Raw genomic sequence first — 15,950 nt, 5'->3', positions numbered from 1 at the left:
TATACTGTTCTCTGGTACTGTTATTTTTGAGCCTATGTGATTTGCTCCATCTGCATTATTTCATGAGGTTTCAGTGGTGATGTGCTAATCTGTTCATGGGTGGATCACCCCTTTGATCTTTCCCAGTTTTAAGTGTTCTTAATAATATTTCTCTGTGTTATTAATAAACGTTTTCACACTTTTTGCATGCAACAAGGGACTCCTCTTGCTTTATTCCATTATTCTGGATTTTCCAGTACGTTTGGTGTAGTTGTGCCCACTCTTTCCCAAGTGTTGTGTTCTATGGTCTGATTATATCACATCTCCTGGACAGGGGAGGAAATAAAGTATAGAAACGGATCACAAATAATTTTTTCTTTGAGATAAAACATTTCTAAAAACAGGCTGAGAAATGTTTAATCTCACAAAAAGAATCAGCTCTGATTCTGCTCTGTACTGTGTGTATTCTCTCTTGTCTCCTCCCCTGCCCAGGAGCTGTGGAATGATCAAACCATGTCCCTCTACGGTCAGACACAGCCATTCCACAGTACAAAGCAGGGACACATTTATAAGATTAGCTCAACACAGGAACATTTTTTTTAAACATATCCAATTGTATAAATTATTATTATTTTAAGATCTATTGAGTAAAATCAACTTTAAAATTAATATTGTTCTTGGGAAACCCCTTTAAGTGTTGACAGTGGGTTCTCTACTCTGAGGGGGTGTTTTTCCCTTAAGGCTCCCATAGACACTCTGCTGGCTGCCCCATACAGGGAACCTTTTGCTCGGCCTTTGTAATTAGAGAGCAGCTGCCTGATCCTCTGTAAGCGGCTTTTCTCCAGAGATAGTGAAAAGATTGACTGGTGAAATTCAGCAGGCCGGATCTCCCACTTGAGATCTTTTTTTTTTTTTTTTCGGGGAGGCCTCATGCATCATTAGGCCCAGCCAGCTTAAGTCCTGGGCCTTTACAGTTCCCGTCTGTCACATGCTATATACGTACATGGCACATCAGTAAGATTTGAAGTCTTATACACCATTCGTCACTAGTGTATGTAGAATAATTGTAATTGATGAGAAAACTGAGCAAAAAGTTATATACCATTCACAAGCTGACCAAGATATGTGACAGGTCTGTAAAACGCAGCTGTCCTTCATGAAAATGACTAAGTAGCCACTATCAGTCACAATTTTATTAGGCATGGTTTTGTTTTAGAAACCAGAAGAAAGCCGGAGCCATCTCTGGGTCATGATCCTCGCACGGCTGTGCAGCTGCGCAGTCTGAGCACCGTGGTCAAGCGCCTGAAGGAGATTATGGAAGGAAAGAGTCAGGTAACTTTCTAATTTTCCAGGGTCGCAGACTCCATGGTGAGTGAATAGACCAGGAAAATGACAAGTATTTTACTTACTTCTCCAGGACAGTGACCTGAAGCAGTATTGGATGCCTGACAGCCAATGTAAAGAGTGCTATGACTGCAATGAAAAATTCACCACTTTCCGTCGGAGACATCACTGTCGACTTTGTGGCCAGATTTTCTGCAGCCGTTGCTGCAACCAGGAAATTCCGGGGAAATTCATGGGATATACAGGTTGGCATAAGTCACCAAGCAGCTGAATAACAAATGGATTGAGAAAAACAGGAAGGGCCCAATATGTGCCAGTAAAATATTATTTTATATGGTTGATTTTATCGGAAATTAATAATAGACCAATTAGTATAGTAAGCACATTAACTATTGAGTCAGCCTGTCCATAAATATAACATTACACTTTGTTTGTGAGCGGCTTTTATAGATAGTCAGGTCGAACTAACAACATCTAACGGCTGCTAGTCTTCCAGTAGCCTCAATTGTGGTATTGAATATAAGAATGTATTCAGATGTATGCCTCACCTTATCACCACCATTTAGTATTGTCACATTTCCACAATCTTCCATATTGATAGTGCTGGATGCAGATAACAGCCATGAACAGCAGGCTACAATGTGCCAATACTTCTACTCTGATCTCTATAACCCGGGTCCTGCCGGACAGATCCTGAGATACATGATAGGAGCCATATGAAATCCTCCAGCCCCACAGTAGATTTTTATAAATGCCTTTTTCAACCTTACCCATCATTATAATTTGTAGGCTGCATTTTTACGACATTTTAGGTTACTTTAAAGAAAATCTGTCAATAGGATCAACCCTCTTAAGCTGATTATATGGGCATATAAGTCATAGGAATTGGAGTATAATAAAACATCTCCCTGAAATCTACCCCCAGATATTATTGTACTGTATTTTCCGGCGTATAAGACAACTGGGCGTATAAGATGACCCCCAAGGTTTCCAGTTAAAATATAGAGTTTGGGATGTATTGTATATACTCGAGTATAGGCCGACCCAAGTAATGTCCCCATTGTTTAGTAATGTCCCCTGCAGTAATGTGCCCATTGTTTAGTAATGCCCCCTGCTGTAATGTCCCCATTGTTTAGTAATGTCCCCATTGTTTAGTAATGTCCCCTGCTATAATGTCCCCATTGTTTAGTAATGTCCCCTGATGTAATGTCCCCATTATTTATTTATGTCCTCCTACTGGTCACCTTCTTGTCCCCTATTATGTCGTTGTTTACACATAATAAAATATATTTTCACCTCTCCTCTGTTTCTGCGTTGCCTCCAGCTGTTTGTTGCAGTCCACAGTCACACAGACCCCCTTCGTGATAGCGTCGGTGCACGGAGCGGCAGCTGCAGGATGTCGTCATGGCTTTACTGCAGTTGAATGCTTTATGGCACCACAAAGCATTCAACTGCTGTAAAGCGCTGACAGCAGCGGCGGCCCTGTGTATTGGACGCGATCATGGAGGAGTGCTTCTTGTGGACCGCAGGCACATAGACCCCTCCATGATTGTGTCTGGGGTATGAAGCTGCCGCTGCTGTCAGCGTTTTACTGCAGTTGAATGCTTTGTAGCGCCGTAAAGCATAAAACTGCAGTAAAGCCATGACGACCTCCTGCAGCGGTGGCTCCGTGCACCAGAGGCTCCGTGCACCAGACGCTATCACGGAGGCGTCTGTGTGCCTACGGACTGCAAGAAGCAGCTGGAGGCACCATGGGAACTGAGGATAGGTGAGAATATCTTGTGTGTAAACTGTAGTAAAGCCATGACGGCACCCTGCCCCTCCGTATAAGACGACCTCCAACTTTTGAGAAGATTTTCAGGGGTTAAAAAGTCATGTCGGAAAATACGTCAAATGAAATGAGTCTTTACCAGTGTGAGACATGTAATGACTGATCATCTGCTCTCTTGATCTACATGTCTCACACTGGTAATGCCTCCTTTCATTTATAATATGCTCTGGAGGTAGAGGCTCATGTAAATCAGTACCTGGCACATAGTTGTTAGCAGCTCATTCACATATAAGTAAAACATTGATTTCTCTTTAATAAGACATTAGATTATAGATATCAAGGAATGATTTTATTCAGCTTCCTATGACCTTCAAGCCCATATAGGTGGGTTAGGAGGGATGATCCTACTGACAGATTCCCATTAAATGCCCTTAAGTACTATAGTTGTCTTTGGAGATCAAATGCTTATTTAGGTGACATTTTGCTTGTATTAGTGCTGTGGTGAATTACTGATTTTCTGCATGTTAAGGTGATCTACGAGCTTGTACCTACTGCTGCAAGATTGCCATAAACTATGCACATTCCGCTGATGGCCATACATTTGGAGAAGACTTGAATGCACTCTCTGACTCCTGCTCTCTGTCTGTTTTGGACCCTGGAGAACCTCGTACTCCAGTAGGAGGAAGAAAGTCTAGTCGCAATATTTTTTTAGAGGAAGATCTGGCTTGGCAAAGGTAATGAGATTTACTAAGAAGTCAATGAACGGTTCTAGGAATTCTATAGAAAGGGGCTATCTACCAGGGTCACGAGTGCTCGCATATAATCCACTTAGCTTGCGTGGTGGAATTCTGGCTATATTTACTGCTGGAACGTTGATCAGAACAATGCACAATACTTTCACTGCTCCCTAGGCTTAAAAATTCCAAAACCTGTTTTTTTTTTCCTCCTTAATTACAAACATCCTAAAATGGTTTCCCCATGCTTTGTAATTAAAGATTAAATTAAAGGTTTTTTTTTCTAGAAGTAAGCGGGAATGTGTAAAGTACTGCTAATTTACTATCTGGAGCAGAATTACTGACGACCTTATTGTTTCCTAATTGCTTTGTATAAAGATGGCCTAGGAAGACGGGCAGAAAATAAAGACATTCAATCAGCAAAGCAAACGCTGTTGAATTTGATAGAAAAATAGTGCTGCAAGTCAGGTGCAGGTCCAAAGATGTGTTTTATAAGAAGGCGTGTGCATGGATCAGAGTACTGTGCATACTGTGTGAATTTTCCAAGCACTGGCATATATGAGGCTGACCCCTCTGTCTCCTGACATATTAGGCCTGGCTACATGATATTTTTGGCTGTGACTTGCTTCGTTTTGCCAGAGATCACGCTATGGCACTGCCTTTCACTTACACCATTTGGATTTGATTCCATTATTAATTTATTGTGTTGATAACATGTTGTCTTACATAAAAAATAAACACTATCTGATAGTTGCTACAGTGTAGCAAAACGTTTTTTCTGCCCTTGGTCCAGTGTTCATGTTGGTAGCCCACTTGCTCACCAGGGCCCTTTGAACCTCCTCCTACTTTCCGGCTTCCTCGGCGCCTTAGAGATACCGATCGGCAGGAGGAGGTGTGTGGTGTTCTGGCCTTGTAGCCACGGAATTCTGGCCTGGTTTTTGGACCTTGGTCTTGCACAAATTTTTTCGCAGAGCTATAGTAGTACAAAATAGAAATATTGAAACATTTCTACTTTCTTCAGCAATTTGATGAATTTCTTCACAATGCCCTTAACTACTCGCAGCTTTTCTCTGTTTGCAGCCAGTGATTCTCAGCTTCCAAAGTGGTTCTGGAGCCAAACTTGTTTTGGGCAAATCCAATAACCTCTGGAGCTTTCCGATCTAGAATTTAGATCAATTTTAATATAGCGTACACGTTCTGAATTCTTTTGGTGTTTGCAGTCAGTGCGGTATAGACTACGCGTTTCGGACGTTCCATCCTTAGTCTCAATTTATTTGCCGCTATGTTCACTTGATTTTAAACCACTGGAAGTATTTTTTAATGCATATCTATTAAATGATTAGTTTTACAAACACTTGGACTTGGATGCTAGATTTTTCTCCTCTTTTGAATTTTGTATTAACGGTGGTTAGTGCATTCTTTTCTGTCTTTTCAGCCTTCTTCACCAGGAATCAACAAAGCCATCACTGTCAACACGTCTAGCCTCTGTGCAAGAAGACGGGGGGAAATCTCCTGCAAGAAACAGGTAAATTGGGAATGAAAATGTCTAAATATTACTGTTCCATTTTGGCAAAGTGAAGCACCAAAAATCTACCAACAAATTCGTGGTTCAGTAGTTGTGTCCCAAAATGTTTCTATCACTTTTAAATATATTACAAGAGAAAATCCCTAACTGCAGAGGAGTGTTTCTCTGCTTCTAATATTCCTGTGTGATTGTACCTCTGTATCTGCCTTACTATACTCTTCTTTATAGTGTGTTTATTTATTTATTTTTCCTTAATTTATGCAAACTTGAACTGAATAATGCTTTTTGCATACACATTTAACTCTGCGGCAATTACCACTTTGGTTTTGCATTGGTTAAGTTTTGATGATTGTCCATGCGGTTTAGATTATTCACGTGGACCGCAGTTTACAAATAGCGTTACAAGTATTTGTATTGCTCATGTTAGAAGATTTGGAAGTAGAGACATCGATGACATTACCGTTTTACAGTATTGAGCGTGACTGCATTTATCTCTACAAGAGCATTGAAATCTAAGTTGTTAATTGGGTAAAACAAAGCTTGAATAAGGGGGTTCTCCACGTAATAAAATACACCGTGAAAATTAAACATTTTTCGAAATATCTTTATTTAGCATAAAGGTATGCTTTATCTACTGCACTCAGGAATTTGCAGATGGCAGCTGCCATAAATCTGTGTAGCCCAGAGACATGCAGTAAGACTGACTTAGTGCATTTGTCTCGAGGTTCACACAAACGCTCAGGCTGACTGAGGTGGATGTTCTTTCTTAGTAATAAAGATGTATGAATCCAGCGCAGACTTATATTGAATAAAAAAGTTTTTTCTTTCTTTATTGGAATAATAGAATGATTAAAAAATCCAGGGACATGCAAAAGTAAATTTTAGCCCCAGTTCAGAGCTCTGAACTGGGGCTAGAATTTACTTTTGCATGTCCCTGGATTTTTTATTCATTCTATTATTCCAATAAAGAAAGAAAAAACTTTTTTATTCAATATAAGTCTGCGCTGGATTCATACATCTTTATTGCTATTGCTTGGTATTCCTAACCATCCGTGCGCTGGATCTCCACTACGAGACTGCAATATTGGTGAGCTGAACAATTTATTTTGTTTCTGTTCTTTCTTAGTCCGCTAAAGAAAGGTGTTTGTGTTCTTCTTTAGTCCGACTTCCTTCCGTGTCCTATAAGGGTGACTGAGCTGAGGAATGTGTGACCACGATGCCTGACAGAATGCTGCTCTGACGTCACCTCTGTCTTGAGCAGATGTTCTTTACGCTGCCCTTTCTGTTGTCTGTCTAATCTAGGACCGCTTGTCCTTGATGGCAGTTGCCATCTTTAAAATCTGGACAGAGGGCAATCAGTAAAGCATACATTTCTTCATCGTTCCTTATGGGAGACCCAGACCATGGGTGTATAGCTTCTGCCTCCGGAGGACACACAAAGTACTACACTAAAAGTGTAGCTCCTCCCTCCGAGCATATACACCCCCTGGATGACAAATCTAACCAGTTCAATGCTTTGTGTTCAGGAGGTCACACACACACATGCATTCTCATCTGATTTTTGATTTCAAAGATTTGGAAGAAAAGCGGGTCCAGTCTGGACTCCCGGCATGTCCCTTCTCACCCCACTGTGTCGGCGGTGCTATTAAGGTTGATTTTACAAGGCTGGAGCCTTCACATGCCGCGCTCCTTCACCATCCCCTGAGGCTCTGGCTTGAAGTGGGAGCCAGCACGGTTCTCACTGGTTTGCAGGAGACCGGTCTCCATCCGCAGCCCTGTCAGGATCCTGCCGGACGGAGCGTTCACCCCCCCCCCCAGGGACCTGGCCCTGCGTCTCATAAGCTAAGTATTGAGACGTTATTCAGGGGTCCCGGATACATTAATTGTGGGTAGAGTGTGTTTTCTCACTTTGCTGTGATTTCCGGCCGGTTCTCTGTTTTTTTCCTGAGAACCGCGCCGAGGGTGCCTGCTCGTCGGCCGCATGGAAAAATCTAGGCCCCGGCTTCAGATGTGGCCTAGTTTCGTTTTCAGTGCCCCTGCATGTCAGTCATGCAGGGGAACAGTGCGGTGCCGCCCACTGGCCGTTCAGCAGAGGGGAGGACACTCCTCTCTGAGGAGATGTTTCCCTCCCCTGTATCTCTCCTTGGCCCTCCGGTTCCCGCTCTTGGGCACAACCCCGCCCCCCCCTCACTCCGGCGCCATTTTATCAGCGTTCACACACTGATTGGCGCTGGCTGCTGCAGCTTCTGCATCTGTCTGGGGGTCCGAGCTGTGGAATCCGGAGGGCACACAAAAAGCGGTCTGGTAAGCCACAACCTCTGGTTGTGGGCTTTATTATACACTCTCTGGGGGTCATTCTGAAGGAGTGTATTCTTTACTGCAGAGCCTCCACCTCAGCAGCATGTCTCTCACTAGGAGCAAGGCTGCAAGGCTTTACTCTATGTGCACTGCATGTCAGCTCATACTACATATCCACATTGTGATGCCTGCTCTAACATGGTGGTGCCTCAGCTTGGAGCCTCCTCAGGGGTCCCTCCGGCTGCTCCAGTCCCGGTGGCTGAACCCCCGGCTTGGGTAGCATCGTTTTCTAAGGCTATCTCCCAGTTTTTTGCCGACTCCATGGGACAGCTGTCCCGGACTCTGCTGACCATGCATCAGCCCCCTTCTCAGGGCGCCTCTGCTGCTCCGACTCGCTCTGCAGAGCTCACAGAGCATTTTTTACCTGTTCCCGGACCCCGTCCTCCTAAACGGAGACGCAGGGACTCTTCTCCTTCCTCGTCCCACGGCTCTGATTCACGAGCTGAATTGCAGGGCGAGGAGGATGCCTTTACTGTGGGCTCGGACGCTACCTCTATGTACCCCATTGATTTATCTGAGGGTGATGCGGATGTTAGTGACTTGATTGCGTCCATTAACTCCGTACTGAACCTCAATCCACCAGTGTCAGAGGAACAAGCCTCTCTGGTGGAAAAACACCAGTTTACCTCACCTAAGAGAGCAAGGAGTATGTTTTTTTAACCACTCCAGTTTTCAGGCCACTGTTACCAAGCCCAGGGCCTGTCCTGACAAACGCTTCCCAAAGCGTAGTTCTGATGACCGTTTTCCCTTTCCACCAGAAGTGGTCATGGAGTGGGCTCACTCACCAAAGGTGGATCCTCCGGTGTCTAGAATCTCAGCCCGGACAGTTGTATCTGTGGTCGATGGCACCTCTCTTAAGGATCCCACTGACCGCCAGGTTGACCTTCTGGCCAAATCTGTATATGAGGCGGCAGGGGCCTCGTTCTCCCCGTCCTTTGCAGCAGTGTGGGCTCTTAAGGCAGTCTCTGCTTCTCTGGCGGAGATACATTCCCTCGCCAGGGACTCTATACCCGAAATGGTTGCCTTAACTTCCCAGGCTTCGGCTTTTTCATCCTATGCCATGTCTGCCATTCTGGAGGCTTCTCACCGCACGGCGGTGGCTTCCGCTAATTCCCTCGCGATCCGCAGGATCTTGTGGCTTCGAGAGTGGAAAGCAGACGCTTCTTCCAAGAAGTTCCTTGCTGGGCTCCCCTTTGCTGGGTCCCAGCTGTTCGGTGAACAACTGGATGAAATTATTAAGGAAGCTACTGGCGGGAAGAGTACTTCCTTGCCACAAACTAAAACCAGGAAACCTGCAATGCAAAGTAGAAAAAGTATAGCACTCACCGGTTAAATTGCTGTGCAGAAAAACTGTTTATTTAAACAGCGGAGGTTACATGTGCGGAGAGGGCTGGTGGGGAGAGGGAGTGTGCGCTGTAGCAGACGACGGCCGTTTCGCACCTGTCCGGTGCTTCAGCTGGTCTGATTAGGTATGACATCATATCCTTTTTATCCACATCCAAAAAAAAAAAAAAAAAAATTTTTTTTTTCTTTTTTTTTTTTTTCCCTTTTTTGTGGTTGATGTCAAATAATTAAAACATATGTTAAAAACAAAGAATATACATACAATACTTGAATTTCAGCAACAATTTTCAGCAAACATATATAAATATACATGGAAGAAGCCAAATGCCTCATAAATCAACCTAGAAACACACTAAGGTCATTTTTATCATTTAACCCTAGAGGGCCTGTTGCGTTGAATCTCATAATAAATTCAGCCTCTTTTCTTAATAGCATTTTATGCGTATCACCTCCCCTAGCGTTAGGCTCAACCAATTCTATCCCTGCAAAGGATAATACATTGCAATCAGAATTATGAAATTCTCTTATATGGTTGATTAACCTAGTTGCCCCTATTCCACTATGAATGGAGTTCCTATGCTCTCTAAATCTTACAAAGAGCTGCCGTATCGTCTTCCCAATGTAAAAATATTGGCACGGGCAAAAAATCACGTAAACGACCATTTTAGTCCTACAGGTTATCAAATGCCGCACATAATGTGAAATTTATTTCAAGAAATTGTCATGAAGGATATGAGAGCTTTGAATTACCCAGTGCTGAAAAATAACTTGTCTAATATTGAAAAATCTGCTTTGAAAAAAATTAAATCCCTCAAAAATGTGATAATAAGGAAGGCAGACAAGGGTGGTGCCACGGTTCTCATGACCACGGAATATTATCTGGATGAGGCAAAACGCCATCTAGATAATAGTAATGTATATCAGAAATTAGAGTGTGATCCCACTAACAAGTTGAAAGAAAAACTGCGTAGCCTTTTGAATAGGCATATGATGTTGGGTTTCATTACAAAGAATAGAGCGGAAAAGCTTTTTCCTTTATTCCCTACAAAGCCACATTGGTATTTTTTACCAAAGGTGCATAAGTCTGAATTTAGACCTCCGGGGAGACCCATCGTCTCCGGTTCAGGTTCACTCACGGAGCCCCTCTCGGCATACCTTGATTGGTTATTACATCCCCTATTAAAAATAATTCCCTCCTTTGTGAAGGACACAGGGGATCTGGTGACACAATTAAATCATTTTGAATGGCAAGACACTTTTTGCTGGGCGTCATTAGACGTTGAAAGTTTATTTACAAGAATACCACAGCATTTGGGTGTCAATGTCATTATTGATATGCTGAGGGGGCTCGGTGAAGATGATTTACTGATAAATTTTGTAGAAGAGGCTCTGCTCTTTGTGTTGAAAAATAACACCTTTAAATTTGGGCATGTTTGGTACCAGCAAAATAGCGGGGTGGCGATGGGGACTCCTGTGGCTTGCACCTTTGCAAATCTCTTCCTTGCGCATATGGAAGATAATCTCATATACAGTCCTACTAATCCTTTCATAAAACACATAAAGAAATTTATGCGTTTTGTGGACGATGTATTGATAGTTTGGGATGGGGACGGATCTCAATTTGAGTCTTTTGTGGCATACCTGAATGATAATAACAACTACAATATGCTGTTCACACACCATTTTGGTGATAAAACTATGGAGTTCCTTGACGTTAAATTGACGGCCCAGGAAGGGAGAATTATACGGGAACTTTATAGAAAACCTACTACTGTGAATGCTTTGTTGCATTTTGATAGTGCCCATCCGACTCATGTATTGAGATCTGTTCCCTTCAGTCAATTTTTAAGGCTGAATAGGATCACGAATAATCCCGATGCTTTTGTGACACAGACGAACGATCTCAAGCAAAGATTTTTAGAAAGGGGGTATCCCTCTAATCTTATCAATTCAATGCAGAAACAAGCTGAAAGTAAGATTCAACATGAGAAAAATATTTCCTGTTTAAATCGGGGTATTACACCTGTTAAAAAAATGAATCGATTCATCTTTAACTTCAAATATGGCCCGATGGATCGGATGATCAAAACAATCATAAATAAAAATTGGCACATAATTGAAGGAGTATCAGAACTTAGGGAAATGGCCCTCAATAAACCCCTAATAACGCATAGAAGATGTAAAAATATTGGTGATATTTTAGTCAAGAAACGGTATATAGCTCCTAAAACCTGGCTACACCAGGTGGGTCCTACAGGTAATCACAGATGTGGAAACTGTTCATTTTGCAGTTTTCACATGACGGGCAATTCTTTTGTAATTGGTGGCCATTCACATTATGTGCGGCATTTGATAACCTGTAGGACTAAAATGGTCGTTTACGTGATTTTTTGCCCGTGCCAATATTTTTACATTGGGAAGACGATACGGCAGCTCTTTGTAAGATTTAGAGAGCATAGGAACTCCATTCATAGTGGAATAGGGGCAACTAGGTTAATCAACCATATAAGAGAATTTCATAATTCTGATTGCAATGTATTATCCTTTGCAGGGATAGAATTGGTTGAGCCTAACGCTAGGGGAGGTGATACGCATAAAATGCTATTAAGAAAAGAGGCTGAATTTATTATGAGATTCAACGCAACAGGCCTTCTAGGGTTAAATGATAAAAATGACCTTAGTGTGTTTCTGGGTTGATTTATGAGGCATTTGGCTTCTTCCATGTATATTTATATATGTTTGCTGAAAATTGTTGCTGAAATTCAAGTATTGTATGTATATTCTTTGTTTTTAACATATGTTTTAATTATTTGACATCAACCACAAAAAAGGGAAAAAAAAAAAAAAAAAATTTTTTTTTTTTTTTTTTGGCTGTGGATAAAAAGGATATGATGTCATACCTAATCAGACCAGCTGAAGCATCGGACAGGTGCGAAACGGCCGTCGTCTGCTACAGCGCACACTCCCTCTCCCCACCAGCCCTCTCCGCACATGTAACCTCCGCTGTTTAAATAAACAGTTTTTCTGCACAGCAATTTAACCGGTGAGTGCTATACTTTTTCTACTTTGCATTGCAAGATTTGTTATCTATTGATATAAGCACCCCGGTGTTTGCTTCCAGCCTCTGAATACAGGACTTTCTTTGTAATGGACAAATAGGCTTGTTGAATACTGAGTAGTGCCCTGGAATTCCTCCCTTTTTCTAAAACCAGGAAACCTGTCCAGGGCAGGAACCAGTCGAGCTTTCGTTCCTCTAACTGGTCATCCTCTAAGCCCTCAGCTTCGTCCACTAACTCAGCCAAGGATCGAAAACCCAGCTGGCGCGCGAAGCCGCGTCCTCAGAAGAACGGAGGAGCCGCTGCCACTAAGGCAGCCTCCTCTTGACTATCTGGCTGCGCCAGCAACGTCCTTGGTCGGTGGCAGGCTCTCCCACTTTGGCGACGTGTGGTTTCAACACGTCTCCGATCAGTGGGTGCGGGATATCATCTCCCACGGCTACAGGATAGAGTTTTCTTCCAGCCCGCCAAACAGATTTTTTATGTCCACTCCCCCCTGCTCCAAAGCCGCCGCCTTCTCACAGGCCGTGGCATCCTTGCAGGCCAACGGAGTAATTGTTCCGGTTCCCGCCCGGGAACGGTTCAGAGGTTTCTACTCAAACCTCTTCCTAGTCCCCAAGAAGGACGGTTCCTTCCGGCCCATCCTGGATCTCAAGCTTCTCAACAAGCATGTTCAGGTGCGGCACTTTCGCATGGAATCTCTGCGATCGGTCATTGCCTCAATGACCCAAGGAGATTTTCTAGCATCCATCGACATCAGAGATGCCTATCTGCATGTGCCAATTGCAGTTTCACACCAGCGTTGGCTACGTTTTGCAATCGGAGAGGAACATTTCCAATTCGTGGCTCTCCCCTTCGGGTTAGCCACGGCCCCTCGTGTTTTCACCAAGGTCATGGCAGCAGTGGTTGCGGTTCTGCATCTCCAGGGGTTGGTAGTAATCCCTTACCTGGACGACCTTCTAGTCAAGGCCTCATCCAGTGCAGACTGTCAGCGGAGTGTCTCGCTCACTCTCGCCACGCTTGTTCATTTCGGGTGGCTTGTCAATCTGCCCAAGTCCACTCTGACCCCGACCCAGAAACTTACGTACCTAGGGATGCAATTCGAGACTCTGCCGGCACTTGTGAAGCTGCCCTTAGTCAAACAGCAGTCCCTTCATCTGGCGGTGCGTTCTCTGTTGAAGCCCCGCCGTCATTCCATCAGGCACCTCATGCAGGTGCTGGGTCAGATGGTGGCGTCAATGGAAGCGGTTCCCTTTGCCCAGTTCCATCTGCGTCCTCTGCAGCTGGACATTCTCCGCTTTTGGGACAAGCGGACCTCTTCCTTGCACAGGCTAGTGGCTCTGTCGCCACAGACCAGGAGCTCTCTTCAGTGGTGGCTTCGGCCCCTCTCTCTGTCTCAGGGACGCTCCTTCCTGACTCCGACCTGGGTAATCCTCACCACGGACGCCAGTCTCTCCGGCTGGGGAGCAGTATTTCTCCACCACCGAGCACAGGGCACTTGGACTCCGTCCGAATCAGCCCTCTCGATCAATGTGCTGGAAATCAGGGCTGTACTTCTAGCTCTCGTAGCCTTTCACCACCTGTTGGCGGGCAAGCACATTCGAGTCCAGTCGGACAACGCGACAGCAGTTGCCTACATCAATCACCAGGGCGGGACTCGCAGCCGCCTGGCGATGTTGGAGGTTCAACGCATCCTTCAGTGGACGGAGGACTCAAAGTCCACCATATCCGCAGTCCACATCCCAGGCGTAGAAAACTGGGAGGCAGATTATCTCAGCCGTCAAACCGTGGACAGCTGCGAGTGGGCCCTGCATCCGGCAGTGTTCCGGTCAATCTGCCGCAAGTGGGGCACTCCGGAAGTGGATCTAATGGCATCCCGGCACAACAACAAGGTCCTGGTTTACGTGGCTCGCTCACACGATCCTCAGGCCTTGGCAGCGGACGCGCTGGTTCAAGATTGGTCCCAGTTCCGTCTGGCCTACGTGTTTCCCCCTCTAGCTCTCTTGCCCAGAGTCCTGCGCAAGATCAGAATGGAGGGCCGTCGGGTTATAATCATTGCTCCAGACTGGCCCAGGCGAGCTTGGTACCCAGACCTGCTCCGTCTGTCCGTAGAAATGCCGTGGTATCTCCCGGACCGCCCAGACCTTCTCTCTCAAGGTCCGTTTTTCCGCCAGAATTCTGCGGCTCTCAGATTGACGGCGTGGCTCTTGAGTCCTGGATCCTGACGGCTTCAGGCATTCCTTCCGAGGTCATCTACACTATGACTCAGGCTCGGAAGTCTTCCTCGGCCAGGATTTACCACAGGACTTGGAGGATTTTCCTGTCCTGGTGTCTCTCTTCCGGCCATGCTCCTTGGCCGTTTTCTTTGCCGACCATCCTGTCCTTTCTACAGTCCGGTCTGCAGCTAGGACTATCCCTCAATTCCCTCAAGGGACAGGTCTCGGCTCTGTCAGTGTTGTTGCAGCGGCGTATCGCCCGACTGGCCCAGGTGCGCACCTTCATACAGGGCGCATCTCACATCATTCCTCCTTACCGGCGGCCTTTGGATCCCTGGGACCTTAATCTGGTCCTCACGGCCTTACAGAAACCCCCCTTTGAGCCTCTTAGGGAGGTTTCTTTGTTTCGACTTTCACAGAAAGTGGTCTTTCTGGTGGCCATAACGTCTCTCAGGAGAGTCTCTGATTTGGCTGCGCTCTCTTCGGAGTCACCCTTTTTGGTTTTTCACCAAGACAAGGTGGTTCTCCGTCCGACTCCGGACTTTCTCCCTAAGGTGGTGTCTCCTTTCCACCTTAACCAGGACATTTCATTGCCTTCCCTTTTGTCCGGCCCCTGTGCATCGCTTTGAGAAAGCGTTGCATACTTTGGATTTGGTGCGGGCGCTCCGGATCTATGTGTCACGCACCGCCGCTCTTAGGCGGTGCACCTCTCTTTTTGTGCTAACCACGGGTCAGCGCAAGGGTCTCTCGGCTTCTAAACCGACCCTAGCTCGTTGGATTAGGTCGGCCATATCCGATGCCTACCAATGTTCTCAGGTGCCCCCACCGCCAGGGATTAAGGCGCACTCGACCAGAGCTGTCGGTGCCTCCTGGGCTTTCAGGCACCAGGCTACGGCTCAGCAGGTTTGTCAGGCTGCCACTTGGTCTAGTCTGCACACCTTTTCGAAGCACTACCAAGTGCATGCTCATGCTTCGGCAGATGCGAGCTTGGGCAGACGCATCCTTCAGGCGGCTGTCGCCCATTTGTGAAGTTAGGTTTTGCCTACTTCTCAGTTTCGGTTTATTTCCCACCCATGGACTGCTTTGAGACGTCCCATGGTCTGGGTCTCCCATAAGGAACGATGAAGAAAAAGAGAATTTTGTTTACTTACCGTAAATTCTTTTTCTTATAGTTCCGACATGGGAGACCCAGCACCCTCCCTGTTGCCTGTTGGCAGTTCTTGTTCCGTGTGTTTTCACCGGCTGTTATTGTAGACAGAGGTTCCGGTTATTCCGGGTTTTACTCTATCTCTACTTATGGGTGGATGTCCTCCTTCAGCTTTTGCACTAAACTGGTTAGATTTGTCATCCAGGGGGTGTATATGCTCGGAGGGAGGAGCTACACTTTTAGTGTAGTACTTTGTGTGTCCTCCGGAGGCAGAAGCTATACACCCATGGTCTGGGTCTCCCATGTCGGAACTATAAGAAAAAGAATTTACGGTAAGTAAACAAAATTCTCTTTTTTTGTTAAATAAAGGTATTTAGAAAAATTGTTTAAAATTTAAAGTACAGGATGGGTGTTTAATTACCAATTTGGAGGCTTTTGAAAACATGATCTTTAAAATTTTGAAATCGATTTCTTTT

At 45.1% G+C, this 15,950-nt stretch overlaps 1 protein-coding gene across 2 annotated transcripts in view; it reads left to right on the top strand.

Moving 5' to 3' along the window:
- PIKFYVE (phosphoinositide kinase, FYVE-type zinc finger containing) overlaps positions 1 to 15,950 on the top strand; it is a 460,760-nt gene that overhangs the window by 55,047 nt on the left and 389,763 nt on the right. For both annotated transcript variants that reach the window (XM_075317792.1, XM_075317791.1), the window contains exons 4-7: positions 1,196 to 1,311; positions 1,397 to 1,568; positions 3,624 to 3,828; positions 5,264 to 5,353. In XM_075317792.1, the coding sequence (XP_075173907.1) occupies positions 1,196 to 1,311; positions 1,397 to 1,568; positions 3,624 to 3,828; positions 5,264 to 5,353 (583 nt within the window). The remainder of the gene's footprint in view (positions 1 to 1,195; positions 1,312 to 1,396; positions 1,569 to 3,623; positions 3,829 to 5,263; positions 5,354 to 15,950) is intronic.

The sequence above is a fragment of the Anomaloglossus baeobatrachus genome, chromosome 7 (genome assembly GCF_048569485.1).
Source record: "Anomaloglossus baeobatrachus isolate aAnoBae1 chromosome 7, aAnoBae1.hap1, whole genome shotgun sequence".
NCBI lineage: Eukaryota > Metazoa > Chordata > Amphibia > Anura > Aromobatidae > Anomaloglossus > Anomaloglossus baeobatrachus.
This window is presented reverse-complemented; position numbering and strand designations above follow the sequence as displayed.